General features: G+C 59.3%; 3 protein-coding genes across 3 annotated transcripts; all 3 read right to left on the bottom strand.

The window, feature by feature from the left end:
• Window positions 1-1,466: 1,466 nt before the first annotated feature.
• LINJ_33_1500 (conserved hypothetical protein) lies at window positions 1,467-3,236 on the bottom strand (the record flags this gene model as incomplete). The annotated part of the gene is made up of 1 exon (XM_001468195.1): window positions 1,467-3,236. One exon carries the CDS (start codon window positions 3,234-3,236, stop codon window positions 1,467-1,469), a length of 1,770 nt encoding a protein of 589 aa, XP_001468232.1.
• An 809-nt stretch (window positions 3,237-4,045) lies between these two features.
• Window positions 4,046-9,955, bottom strand: LINJ_33_1490 (putative protein kinase; the record flags this gene model as incomplete). The annotated part of the gene is made up of 1 exon (XM_001468194.1): window positions 4,046-9,955. The coding sequence occupies one exon, from the start codon at window positions 9,953-9,955 to the stop codon at window positions 4,046-4,048; it is 5,910 nt and encodes a 1,969-aa protein (XP_001468231.1).
• Window positions 9,956-11,939: 1,984 nt separating this feature from the next.
• LINJ_33_1480 (conserved hypothetical protein) lies at window positions 11,940-12,821 on the bottom strand (the record flags this gene model as incomplete). The annotated part of the gene is made up of 1 exon (XM_001468193.1): window positions 11,940-12,821. One exon carries the CDS (start codon window positions 12,819-12,821, stop codon window positions 11,940-11,942), a length of 882 nt encoding a protein of 293 aa, XP_001468230.1.
• Between the last annotated feature and the right edge of the window lie 1,392 nt (window positions 12,822-14,213).

Genomic DNA, 14,213 nt, shown 5'->3' with positions numbered 1-14,213 from the left:
ACAATCAGCCACCACCACCGCAAACAAGTCAGCAAACAAAGAACAACAACAAAAATAGGTGGCAACACACCAAAAGAGGCACGCGAACAGACAGAGGCTACAATGACACAACGACACACACACACACACAAGAAAGCGAAGGAAAACGGCGAGGGAGGAACGAAAAAAAACTGAAAAAAAGATCAAGAAGAGAGAGAAAGGGAAGGAAGGGAAGAGTGTGTGTGCGAGACAGGGACTGAACGAGAAGAGTAACATAGAACGTGAGAAAGGGAGTTGGGCACGTCAAACACGATACACAAACACACAGAGAGGGAAAGAGAATTAATACACACTCCCTACAGGCGAGTGCATCCACACGCGCGACAAAAAACGGGACAGACGCAGACGAGCACGTGCACACGCATACGCAAAGAAACAAAAAGAAAACAAGACACGGAGGGAAGAAGAAGCGGAAAAAAGGGGGATCAGCTAGCCGACTAAGGTGAGGGGCGATGGCAAGAAGAGCAACAGGAACGCTTGCTTTGAGGTGTGTGTGCAGTGTGCAGGGAGAGGTGTGTGATTGATCACTACATGTTGACGCGGGCACGGTTGTGCATGCGGGATGAACGTGACAGGCGAGCCAAGAAAGGCGAAAGGGAGGGAAGGAGAGACGAAGGAGGCAATGAAGGTCAGTGCAAGCGAACAAGTGAGTCCTTCCGAGGGAGCGGATGGGATGCTGGCCGCAGAGGCGGCGCTGGGAGAGGGAGATAAGAGCTGCGCAAGATGGCGCATTTCACGCCTGAGGCCTCCGTTCTGTACATCACGGCAGCGGCTACGCACCACAGAAGCTTCCCGCCTTTGCTCTTTTCACTTCAGTCTTTCCGTGCTGGAGCAGTCCAGCAGCCGTGGCACCCATGTAAAAACAGCGTGTGCGTCTCGCCGTTTTTTTTTTGTTGTCTTTCGCTTTGTATGCGTTACTTGTGCGTTTGTGTTCCGTCGCTGTCACGTCTTGGTGTCCGTCGGTGGCGTCCATTCAAGGAGACGCAGCGAATCCAAGACACGAGAGAAAGAGAGCGATAGAGGGAGGGAGCGGCACAGCACAGTCACGCCAGAAAGGCATGGGAGGAGAAGGGGATGGTGGTGATGGTTGTGGAAGAACGACGACTTCCTCCCAAATACATAGACACGCATGCATCGCGCGTGCACGAGCAAGAACAAAATGGGGGTTCATGTCTCAATAGCAATGAACAACAACAAAAAGAAAGGGGGAGCGGCAGCCGAATAAACGCAAGAAAACGAAGACAAGCAATATCAGCAGAGCAGCGATACGAGGAACATCCAGACACCCCAGTGCACGGCACTTTTGGTGATGACCCGAAGGGGAAATCGAGGCGGCTCGGTGGAAGCGGAAAGGGTAGGGAGCGCACAGCACCGTGGCCCCACACAAGTTTGTTTGTCGCCCCATTGTGTAGCCTACAGCACGCACTTCACTCCCACACCTGCACACAGTGATCATTGCTGATAGACACCAATGGACCGCCCTCGCTTGCACCCCACGCGGTGCTAAAGATAGGTCCCTTGCTGCTACCGCTACCCTGATCGCCGCAAGAAGTTGCGTTCGACATAGATGCCTTCAGCACCTTTACCGACGCTGGAGATGATGCGCTGTCGGTCGCCTCCGCGTCATCCTGCCCTCCTCCGTGAAGTCGGATAAGGAGGAGGTCCGAGGTCCGTCCGCTGCCCACGGCACACAGCTGCCCGCTGGGGGCGATGGACAGACGAGCCCAGCTCATCATCACAATGAGCTGCACCGGGGCGACACTGAACAGCGTCTTAGTGAATACACGAGCGTCGCGTACCGATATGACGTTGTCTTTGCCCATGGATACGCACAGCTGCCCATTTGCGCTCACACGCACACACGTCGCAACGCGCTGATGGGCCACCACCTCGCCGCTGCGCGTCGCTGTCCGTCGGTCCCACACCGTGATCTTGCCGTTATAGTGCGCCGAGAAGACCGTGTCGCCGGACACAGTAACGTCGTTGCATGTGCTCTGGCACAGCAGCGTGCGCAGCGACTCGCGCCGGCGAACGTCCCAGAGCTTGATGGTGCTATCCGAGCTTGCGGTGAAGGCGTGTTGGGCGCTGGAGGTGAGACATGCCGCCACGACCTTTTCCGTGTGCCCCGTCATCTCAAGCACCCGCAAGCTGTTCACATCCCAGAAGCGCACGACGTGATCGGCGCAGCCGGCAAGCAAGTAGTGGGACGAGGTATCCAAGGCGAGGGCAATGCTGCTCGAGGAGAAGTACTTCTCCGCCTGCGCGCTTTGACGATTCCAGAGACGGATGTGCTTGTCCGCGCCAGAAGTCAGAAAGTGCTTGCCGTCATCCAGTACGCACAGCCCGTGCAGCGTGCTGCTATTGTGTGCCTCTGAGATGACCATGGAGGCGCGACTGGGCTCTGCACCAAGGCAGTTTGGAGAGAGCGTTGTGCACGGGCCCGCGTGCGGGCTATGGGTGGTGTGCATGGGACTCGGGGTCACTTCAGCGTCCCCCCCATCCTTGTTCGCGCTCGCGTGCTTGGCTTTGTCCACGGCGGCGGCCGTCTCCCCTTTGAGGGCTTCCTGCAACTGACGTCGCAGCACGCTCACCTCAGCCTCCAGTGTCGCGATGCGGTGCTGCAGTTGCGCGGTTTTCTCCTTCGCGGTCTTAACTTCGCGTAGGTAGCGGTCGGCCTCGCTGACCGTCAGCCGCACGCGGTCGTACTCGTCGCGGAGGGCCGTGTACTCCTTGTGCAGCAGCTGCAGCTCTGCTGTGCGTTGCTCCAGCTCGGCGTCCAGCTTGTTTGACCTGAGCTGCAGCTTATCCCTCTCTTCTTGTACCGCCTTCATCTCTGACAGTGTCTTGTAGTAGTCGCTTTCCCGCTGCATGTACACCCGCAGTTGGTCTTGCAGGGCGTCCTTCTTCGCCTCCAGTTCACGCTCGCGCGACGTTTGCAGAGACGAGTTGGCAGCCGCCCGCTCGAGCTCGCGGACCCGCTCCGTGAGCCGACTCTGCTCCATCCGCAATCGTTGCCGCTCATCTTCCACTGTTTGCAGGTGTAGCACAGAGGCATGGAGAGTGGTGTAGCTATCAAAGATCGACTGCGACGGCTTCAGCTCGACTGCGTTGCGGATGAGAAGCTGATTCTCAATGTCCTGCAGCCACTGGGGAGAAGTTGTGGGCGAGGGCACAGCGGTGGCGAGGCCGATCTGCATCGCAGATACAGAGCTGCGGTTGAAGACAAACAAACATGCACACCACAACTAGTTGATGTCGTCAGCGGCGACAGTTGAGCAGAGTGGAAGAGCTGCGCGCTGGCGTGTCCGTTGCTAGACGTGCGTGTGTGTGGGCATGTGCACGTGTGCGAGTACGTCGTTTACGTTTCGGGGACCATGTTGACGGAACGAGAAAGCGTCAGAGGCGGTAGAAAGCGGGAAGATGGGATGGGCACGGAAGGAATGACAGTTTCCGTGTACATGGACGTGTGCGTGTTCGCCTGTGCCTGTCGCACGTGTGGAGCAGAAGACTTCCATGCGCGCTCTGGAAAGCCGCAGTAGCGTCCCTTTCCTCGGCCGACGAGCACGGCACTGCAAGGGCATTCATGAGAAAACGAAAGAGGCACTTGCAGAGATGCGGCACTTGGCTTTTGCAAGAGATCTTTGGCAACAGACAATCAGGCGATAACGCACTTCTCTCTCTGCGGCCTCGCTTACCATCGCAGTGGGGCCCAGTCCGGCCAAACCAACGAGGTGGAGGGAGATAGCCAAAGAGCGAGCGAGCGAGAGAGACGAAGACACGCAGACGACACTTGAGACGCACGCCGGTGGAACGAGAATGTGTGTTGGCACCTTTTCTTCAGTTTCGCGGAAGAACGACACAGCAAAGACATCAACGGGACACAACCCCTCCCCCGCTCACACAGACACACACAAACACACACGCGCGCACACAGATACAGAGTTAGAGAGACAGATGCACATATGTGTGTCCTCGTCCCCCAGCCGTCTCGCGGGACACGGCCTTTTCACTGCTTCTGCGAACGTCGCTGTTGCTGACGCCGAATCGCCTCTCTGGTGGACACGCGCAGCGATGTGCGAATGCGCCGCTTCTTTCCCGCCGTGTAGGTAGACGAGCTCCGCCCATTCGACCTTGCCGCGCACGGTCGCTTCGTGCTGCGTGGCTCTTCCTGCTGCTGCGAGGCTGGTGCTTCTTCGTTCAAAGACGGTATTTGTTGCTGCTCCTGTTTGTCGCTGTGCTCCACCACACAGGTGCGAGTACTTGTCAAGGTCATCTGGTGTAGCTGCTGCCTCAGCAGCGGCGAAGCGCGCCGTGGGTTTCGGAGGCGGTTCTGATGGAGAAGCAGACTGGAAGAGGACAAAGCGCTCCGGCGACCTTGCCTCCCACGCCGAGCGTTCCGTTGGGCAGCGCTGTTTCCAGCTCCTTCCACTTCAGCGGCATTGGCTGGCGAAGCCTGCTGGACGGCGCCGCCACCGTCTCCGCTGCCGGGACCGAGGCTGCTTGTCGTGGCCGACTGTGCGTGTGCGGTGTGGCGGTGGCGCGGGTGCGAAAGAAGGGCAAGAACGGGTCCTTGGCAGTGGGCTTGCGGCGATTTTGAGACCGGCTGATCCACCGGCATGGGTGCACCGCTGTAGCTGAGTACGCATCTGTGATCCTGCACCGGTAAGGGCGCCATCGACGCAGCAAAGCTCGACAATAGTGGGGAAGATATCGTAAGATTGTCCATCTCCATCGTCAAGCCCCCTACAACGGGGTGCAGTTGCTGCATGGACAGTTGTTGCTGCGGCGCAAATTGCTGTGACGTGTGTGAGAGTACAGGGCCACTGCTCTCGCGTGTGGAGTCAGCCGCTGCAGGGCCCCTGACATGGCTGGAATTCATTGATATGACGGGGCTTCGAGTACTGGTGTGCAGTGAAGGCGAGACGTTGGACGCTGCCGCGGTAGTCGGCGCGATTCGCGCGCGCTCTCTCCGGCTGCTGTGCTTTGGCTTGTTTCCTCGCAGCTGCTGGGAGAGCGGCTTCTGGCTGGAGGCGACGCTCTGCAGCTGCACACCCGCCAACACCCTGTTGCTGCCGATGCTCCAGCTCTGCCGTCTGCCCTGCTGGTGTGGGGCGGAGAGCGACTGACTTGTGAAGCCCGGCGGCAGGCGCATTTCCACCGTCTGCGTGTTCACCTGGGGATTGTAGTCGCTGTAGCCAGGCGTGTATTCCAGCACGGGCTGCTGCATCGCGTACTGATAGCTAGGCGGACACATGGGCATTATCCCAGCCGCTGCCGGAGCGGAAGCCATGGGCAAGGGCTGCTGCTGCTGCTGCTGTAGTATCGGCGGCCCTTCGGTGCGGTGGCGACCGCTCATTTGCCGTCCACCTTGCGGCACTAAAAAAGAGATTCGACGACGCTCGAGCTCGTTTTGCTTGAGGAATAGCTGATGCTGACGCAGGTACGACTTGCTCGTGCTTTGCTGCGTCACTGGCATGGTGTACGGCGCCTGCTGTTCAACCTGTCGCATACCCACAAGAGCCGAGGCAGAGGCGCGAGATCGTGAAACGGGCAGCTTGGTCGGCGCCGAGAAGCTCTGCGGGGTCCACCACGGCAGGGACGCCGCACCGTGCGACGCGCTGGGGAAGCGTTCTGGGGATGCAGCGGCCTGACTTATTACGGGCGGCGGCGCATCCATGCGACGCCCACGTATGTCTGGCCGCCGCGGGGGCTCGCAGATGAGCGGCTGCGAGTCGGGGCTGCCTGCACCAAGCACCGAGGGGACCTGCACTGCATGCGCCTTCGGCATCTGCGGCTTCGGCTGGCTGGCCGGTGGCGGAAGCGGCAACACGGAAGACGGCTCCGCATCTTCGCAGGGGTCGCCCAAAAGGTTCATCGACGGCGACGTCATTGGCTCTCCTAGCGGGGGCGGGGGGTGCCGCGAAGGATGTTGCTGCCTCGATGCCGTGCCTGGTGGATTCTCGCCGCCTAGCTTGGCGGGGGCGTTGTCGTCCAGTTCCTCCACTTCAATCGCCTGTGGTGAGGGCGGCGTGCGTGCGGGGGAGAGCGAGGCGCGAGCGTGCTGCGAGCCGTCTCTTGAAGCGCTGCCACGCACCGACCTCAGCGTACTCTTGATATCCGCGACAGGCTCAGCCTTCAGCGTGCGATGTGACATCAACTCCTCGCCTTCCTCGCCGTGCTGCTTCAGTGCGTGGGTAGCGGGGAGACGGTTAGCTGCCACCAAGGCGTGCCAGCGCTCGAGCGCCGCATTAGAGGCTTCATTGCGGATAAAGGGATGCTGAAGCAGCTCCGCTGGAGTGGGGCGCAGTGCTGGGTTCATGTTCAACGTAGATTGTAGGAGGTCCAACAGCATAGGGGATGGAGTGCGATCCCAGCGACCCACCCTGCCACCTCTGCTGCTGTGGCCGCGGTGCCCTCCGCCTTCTTCGTCGTACGAGTCATCCACTGCCTCATGAAGCGACGGGTCGGTACTGGCGCGGTTCAGGCGGTCTCGCTCCGTGTAAACGTCATCCATCGAAGGTCCGTCGCCCTCTTCGCCCCGCTGCCCAATGTACCAAATAACCGCCGGTGCACTCAGGTTGTGCACCGGCCGCCATGGTAAAACTCCACCTGTCGCCATCTCGTACACCACACATCCTAGGGCCCACATATCGGAGGCGAAGGTCGGCTCTTGTGTGCGGATGAGCTCGGGGCTCATGTAGAGAGGCGTGCCGCAGAGCAAGCGACGCTCCGAACCGTCGTCCTCGTTGGGCTCCTCTCCCTCCTCGTCCTCCTCGAAGTTGTCCTCGGCGCTGTGGACGTCATCCGGGTATACGTCCTCGTCACTGCCGCCGCGACAGCACTCCCCGCACCCTTCTGAGTTGCCGACGCTGATATCCTCTCCTCTGCCATCTTCTGACACCGCGGCATCGGCGCCAGGAGAGTTGCCGTGATGATAGCGCTTGCGCGCTCGATCTGCAGGTGCGTGGTGGACTTCGCGAGACTCACCCCGGCGACGAGCGCGACGCACTTCAGCTCCCGGTCGCTCATCGTCTGCCCCAGCCGCTTCCCCGGCTCCCTTTTCCTCTGCTGCACACGCGCGCAAGAAGCGACTCGTGCCAAAGTCGGTCAGCTTCACGCTGCCCTGCTCCGACACGAGGATGTTTGCGCTCTTTAAGTCACCGTGTACAACACCCTTGCGTTTCAGGTACTCCAAACCCTCTAGGATCTGCAGCGTGTACAGGCGAATCACGTTCTCCTCAAACACGCCGAAGTTCTTGACCAGCGTCTGCAAGGTCCCACCAGCCACGTACTCCATAAGAAGACACAGACGACCCTCGCCGCTGAACTGGAAGCCGAGGAAGCGCACGATGCGGTGGTGCTGCAGCGTCGTCAGAAAGATAATCTCTCGCAAGTGCTTGCGGAGAAGTGGTGCGGCAGAGTGCTCGTCTTGTGACTGCGGCCGAGGTGGCTGCTGCTGCTGCTGAACCTGCGTGTGGCAATGAGAGGTAGACGACGTGTTTACCAGCGCTGCGGAGGTGTTCCCGTGCGCGGAGGCTGATGACGAGGTCACTGCGGACGCCGGCGTCAGCGGTGTGGACGCCTCGCTAACCTGTATCGACTCCTCGTTCGTGTGGTCCACCTGCCGTGAGGTAGCACGGTGCGACGGCACCGTCATGGGGGAGGCCAAAGAGGGAGGAGCACAGGTCCAGCCTTCTGACGATGCCCGGTGGTCCGTGACTGTACCGTTGCCCAGACTGATGTTTGACAAGTTGAGGATCGTACCGTCGTCCTGCACCGACGGCACTGCTGACCTTCCTGAGGTGGTTTTGCTGTGTGCTTTAGCCACCGTCGTGTCCGCAGGCTGCGAGGACTGAAAAAGCGAGCTTCCTTTCAGCACTTTGATGGCGACCACGGTCGCGGTCGAGACGTCGATACCCATGAATACATCCCCGCTCGCGCCGAAGCCGATGCGGCCACCCCACTGAAGGTGGCGCAGCGGCAGTACCGCATAGCGAATGGGAATATCCGGTGGCATGTCCTTCATAATTGCCCCAACGGTACCGAGGCTGCCGTTAGCCTGGTTGCTCGCGGTGCTGCTCCCGCGGCGTGCGGCAAGCGCGCGCTGCGCAGCCGCCTTACGCCGCAGCGCAGCGCTGATGCCGATACTCTCGTGAAAGCGAATTACCGAGGTGGAGGCCATGACGGAGCCATGCACGGATCCGTTCGACGGCGCTGTCGATTCCTCGGGGTCGGGAAGGCTGATTGGGGCGATGAAGCTCTCCCGGATGGACGGACGTGGCCGGAGAAGGGAGTGCGGGGTAACTACCGTAGAGAGTGTCAACGAGTTCGCGCTGCTCTGCGGAGCGAAGGCAGCGCTGGCGGAGGTGTCACCCGGTACTAGGGCACAAGGAGGGATCGGAGACATGGACAGGGAGGCGCGTCGGTCACGATGCTGAAGTGCAGAGAGCGAGGCTGGCGGCGAGTCCACGGCATCGCTGTCGGCGTTTTGGGGTGGCGGATCGAAAGCCGTAACCGGGTCATCAGGGAAGCGCACCGACTTGTGTTGCGACAGGTTGTGCTTCAGCTCGGGTTGCGACTGCTGGAGTACATCGTTATACTTGTCCTGTTCATCGTTGTCCTCCCTCTGTCTTTCCGCTTCTGCTTCCACTTCCCCCGCCGCCGCCCTCTGAGAGGCAACAACCGTGTCGGGCTCGATGATGGGCGCGCCGCCTCGCCCCACCTCCTCGGCATGGTAAAGGTGGAAGCAAAAGCGCTCCACATACGTGTGCTCCGTCGAGAGCGTGGAGAGGAGCGCCGTGAACATCTGCGTTACGCGGGGGTCGTCGCCGCTTGGCGAGCTGCCTTCTTCGTTCGCTTCAGTTCCCATGCGTGCAGCGCCACCGCCGGCGAGCGCGTCCCGCGACGATGGAGCGACGTGGTGGGCGGAAGACGACGGTGCTGCCACGGTTCCGCGCCGCAGCTCTGCGCCACGTTCGCTCTGGGCAAAGCACGCAACTTCGTTCTCCGACTCCTGTTGCGTTTCGTCCTCCTCGCTGGACAGGTCTGTCGGTGTGGTGGAGCCGCGACGCGGACGTTTCTTTTCCGGCACCCGCACAATACTGATGTCGTCACCGTAGTGCAGATCACAGCACTTCCCGCGACCGACGAGCACGTCGTTGACATAGGTGCCGTTAGCGCTGCAGTCGGTGAGCGATACACGACTCACTCGCCAACCAGGCAGCGTCGTCTCTGAAAGGGCTCTTGCATCGGATCGGCCGTCCTTGTTCAAGCCCTTTTCGGCAGCGGCAACGCTGCACAGGGACGACGATGACGTCAAACCACCGGAGGCGGCGCTTTTCGGGACGCCCGCGCCAGAGGCGATAGCGTCGCTCGCGTTTGTGTGCATGCCTCGAGTATGGACGGGGCTGCCTTCTGGTGAGCGACGCAGCAGCAAAGGTATCTCATGGTCGCCGCCGCCAACGCCGCTGCCACGCCAGTGGTTTCTATGGTCGCTGTTTCCATAAGGTTCTAGCTCCAATGAGATGGTGAAATGCGTGCTGCTCACCCGCGGGTCGCTCAAGACGGTATCGCACCCACCAGCCCGGCCCACCCGTACTGTAGTCTGGGCATATGTGCAGTTCAGCGTTGTGTGCTCCGAAATGAGCAACCCCCAGAGGTCGGAGGGTTCGTAGCGACTCAGCAGGCGACCCGATGGGCCGTAGAGCAGGAACGGACCGCGGATGTCGACGTCGGTGGTGAGTGGCGGCGTGGGGGAGCCACCGCGGCTGACGATCTGCGTCGCGGCCATCGAGGGCATGGAGGAGTGAGAGGCGGATGCGACGATAGGGGGACCAGGAGTGCGAGGTCGTGGTGAGGGAGGCGGTTCACTTGCCGCCGCGGCATCGCTCGACAAGTTACTCGTACACGAGAGCATCTCCTTGCCGAGGGGAAGAGAAGACTAAAAAAGAAGCGCACAGAAGAGGAAGCTGGATCGATGCACTCGATAATAAAGAGGAAGACAAGTCGCTGCGCGAGAACAACGACAGCACTGCAAAGGAGGGAGGCAGGGAGGGAAGGTGGAGGCGAAGAAGAAGACAGGGAGGGAGCGGGGTGGGGCGCACTCTAAACACAAGCCGAGTAGAGCTGGAAGGGTTGAACAACAACAACGGCACACACACACACACACACACCGAGAAGGTTACGAAACAAATGAAAATAAAGATTTAGATTAGTTCAGACAACACATAAAAGATGCCCAGATCCGCTCTTCTTCTGCTAGGAACAAAGCATCCGATATGGCAAAAAGAAAGAACACTGGAAGCTGACAGAAGAAAGGAACGGGGGTGGGGGAGAGAGGCGTGCAATGGACAGAGGGCGACTACATATATATATATATATACATATGCAGATATATATGTATGAATGCAGAGGAACAAAGAAATATAAATATAAATGCACAGAACACAACCGGAAAGAGGGGTCGGCAGTTTGCAGTCGTGCACAAGGTAACAGCAATAAGCAAGTACGACGAGTCCAATGTGCACAGCGCACAAGAGGTCTTCCATGCACAAGTCACGCGGCGGCAAACAGCAGCAGCACGCTGATTTTTCTTCGATATTTTACAAGCGTGCGCTGCTATAATGACTCTCTACAGCTTTATCCCCCTTTGGCTATGTGTGATGACCTCTTTAATAAGGTGAAGGCCAAGAGACAGACAAGGGAACGCACACAGTCGCGCACACCATGAAGAAGGAACAACAACAAAACAGTACAAGAGCGTGCGTTGAAACGGGAGGGGCGTCAACTGTGCCTCGAAACGGCTACCGAGCCACGGGCCTTGGCGGAGCGCACCCCTCACGCAAGAGCTGGCCAGTGACAGAGAAAAATGGGGAGGGTAAGGTGGCCAACGTGCTTCCACTGCTTTGTGCCTGAGTCACGCAGACACACACTTGCAACCTTAGCCTTCTCTCCCTCTGTTTTCCACCGGTGTGTGGAGCAGGGCCTCGCTTACTCCTGTATTTATATGTATCGCTCTCTTGTGTGTTTGCGTATGAGGGGCTGGCCTATTCGGTGTTGCTCCCGCATGTGAGCAGCTCTGCGACAGCCGGAGGCACAGCGCAGGCGTGGAAGACTTGACGCACCGATACGTCCACGAAGACAAACGAAGAAAGGATTAGGACGAGTTGGCCCCACCACAGTGCACCGGATGAGAGCGGCCGCATGCGCAGTCATGAGGAGGAGGGGGTGAAGAGCAGGGAGGGAACACGCAGAGAGAGAAGGTGCAGCGATGACATGAGGGAGAAGAGAGAGAAACACAGATAGAGCGGGCGAGGCCCCAGGAAGAGAGGAGCACGCTGCACTGCAGTTTTACCACAGTGCCGTGCCAAAAACTTGTCTCCTCTTCCACTTGCCACTCCCACCCACGCATGTACCGAGGCAGACGTGCGAGCAGCGTGAACTTTTCCTGTGCTGAGTGAGTGCCCATGGCACGCGGAGGTGGCGAGAAGGTAAAACAAAGCGCGGCAGCTGCACGCTTCGCATCTTCCAGTGACTTGTTGACCAGACATGTGAACATTTCGTTGTGGAAAACGCCGGCACACGCCCACCCACCCACACAAACACACATGCATGCACATACGTACACAAAGAATATGTAAAGATCAAAGCTGGGAGAAGGCCAAGGTTTCTCCTCCCCTTTCCACACACGTCCATCTCCAGACCAAAAACGCAAGGGTGAGCAACACGCGCGTGCGCCACAGGGGCATGGAGCCAGAGAAGCAAAGGACACGGCTGCGCAAGGTGCTTGACGAGCGGCCGCTTCGCCGTACCAATGGCGATAGCAAGGGCAAGAACGACACCGAACAACGAACCGATCCGTTTGCACCACGGCGTGCTTGCGTTGTGGTTGTTGCTGCTGATCAATGTGAGCGGAACGCCTCGTAGGCAGGCACCTGGGCGTAGTGCAGCTCCACATCGCGCTCCAGTGGCGCTTCAATGCTCAAGGCGCCCATGCCCCGCCGTTCCCACTCCGCAGCACGGAAGGCCTCGTCAGCATTGTACTTGTCGCGCAGCTCAGGGTCGTTATGCAGGTCCATGATGAGGTGCTGACGGGCAAGTGCCTTACGGTGCAGCGCGACGTAAGCTTCCCATCCCTCTCCCTCCACACCCGTGAGTGGCGCAGCCTCCCGCAAGACGCCGTGCTGCTCCTCCAGCTGTGCCTCGTGCTTTGCCGTCAAATCCTCGATTTTGTGGGTGTCAACATACGGGAAGTCATCTGCACCACCCTCGCCAAACTCCAGCCAATCCGTCGGGCGGCGCAGTGGCGGGTACTCGGCCTGCTGACTGCGCAGCTGAGGCACGTCAAGACCGAAACCTGGCTCGTACCCCACCAAAGGAGGGGTGAGGGACGGGCGGCGGTAGTGGCCTGGCGGCTGCTCCGAATTGAGCAGCACCGCCTCCTCCAGCGCCTCCTCCAGGCCCAATTTTCGCATCTCCTCGAGCGCTTCGGACATGCGCGCGATGAGGCGCGAAAGGCGCTCGTCAAATTTCGCCTCCGATACAGCGGAGTAACGGTCGTAAGCGTTAGCGATGCTGCGCTCCTGGTCGACGTCCTGCTGTCGCTTCCGCGCATCATTCACGTGGTTCTTCTCGTGAATGTACTCCATGGCGGCTTGCGCCCATTTTTCCTCGTTGCCCACCTTTCCGGCACTCGCCATGTACCCCGCGGCTGTCTGTTTCTTCTGGCAGAGCACCGCTGTGCGCACCGCCGCCGCCAAGCAGGGTCGGGACAAGGTCCACATGGTGGCCACTGCTACTGCTGCTGCGTACGGCGCAGAGGGGGGGGAGGGGAGGACAGACGCTGCAGCGCTCTTCGAAATCAACAAAAAGAATAAGAGAAGAGCCTGTCAGTGTCGGTGGTGTGTGCTTTAGAAGTATGAAGAGGGAGGCACCTGCGATGCACAGAAGCCGCTTCCGCAACTATGCCGCAAGGCGTACGCTAACCGAGATGAGTCAAGCGCTTGTTGATAAGAAAGAGTGCAGCTTGAAACTTGTACACCGGGTTTCACGACGCGCGCCACCTATTGTCGCCGGCGGCCTGTGAGGAGAGGGGGAAGGAAGGAGGCGCCAAACACACACGAACACCCAGGAAAATCAGAAGATTGTGCAGACCACGACTGGGAATTCACGGAGGCTAGCGTGATCCATTCAGAAAGCGTGGAGGTCACGCGTAGCGACAGCGGGGAACAGGAAAGCGCACCAGCATACATACATCCACCGGTTTCAAATAACAACACAAAGGCAGGGAAAACAAAATATGCGAGACAACACGAAGGAGGAGAGAGAATGCAGGGAGCGAAGGAGGTAGAGGTCAAGGTGGATGCAGTAGGGTTGTATGCATGTGTAAACAATGGTTTGAGGATGCGCGAGCCCATTCGCCTTCGAGATGCAGAGAGGGAGAGAGAGACACACACACACGCACACGCTGGCAGGTGCACAAGCCCCACCTCAACGTGTGACAGCCCCTAGCATGGAGCAGACCTCACTCTAGGCTGCGATCAACAGCCCACGAAGGGCTGCGAGAGAGAGAGGGAGAGGGAGCACGAACACACGTCGTTAGGACAACCCACGTAGGCTCCGGGCACTACTGCCGTGGAAGTGGAGGCCACCGAGTTGGTCGTCATTCCTCTCCTTTATGCGTACACTTGTCCCTGCTGACTCTTTTCTTCAGGTGTTAAGTTTCTTCGGCGAGAGCCGGAATAAAGAGAGAAGAAGGAACCACCAATCGTGCACAGCCACGACAACTTTTCTTCAAATTTTCACTTTGCCATACAAAAATGACTTACACGCTGCGCTACCCTCGGCCTGCCACAAGGCCCATTGCCTGATGCGAAGCAGCCATAGACACGCGTTACAGCAATGAAGGCTCAGCTATAACAGCACGGCCTCGGCCTCATAATCTGCCTACCCCCGCCTCACGGGTCGCCTCACAACTGCTCCTCCCATCATGCCGCTCGCCACCTGGCGCTTCCCCCTCGGGGTGGCCCCGGCTTTCCGCACCAGTGGGCAGTGCGAGGGCCGGGTGAGATGAGCTCCAGTCATGATGATACCTTGCCCATATGGACTCGTACAAACGTGCTCGCTGTTGCAGGTCGCTCCGATGCAACGCTATCCAGAACCACACCGCCGACACC

Source organism: Leishmania infantum, chromosome 33 (assembly GCF_000002875.2).
Source record: "Leishmania infantum JPCM5 genome chromosome 33".
NCBI classification, from domain to species: Eukaryota; Euglenozoa; class Kinetoplastea; order Trypanosomatida; family Trypanosomatidae; genus Leishmania; species Leishmania infantum.
The sequence above is the reverse complement of the archived record's forward strand: the minus strand, read 5'-3'. Positions and strand labels throughout refer to the sequence as shown.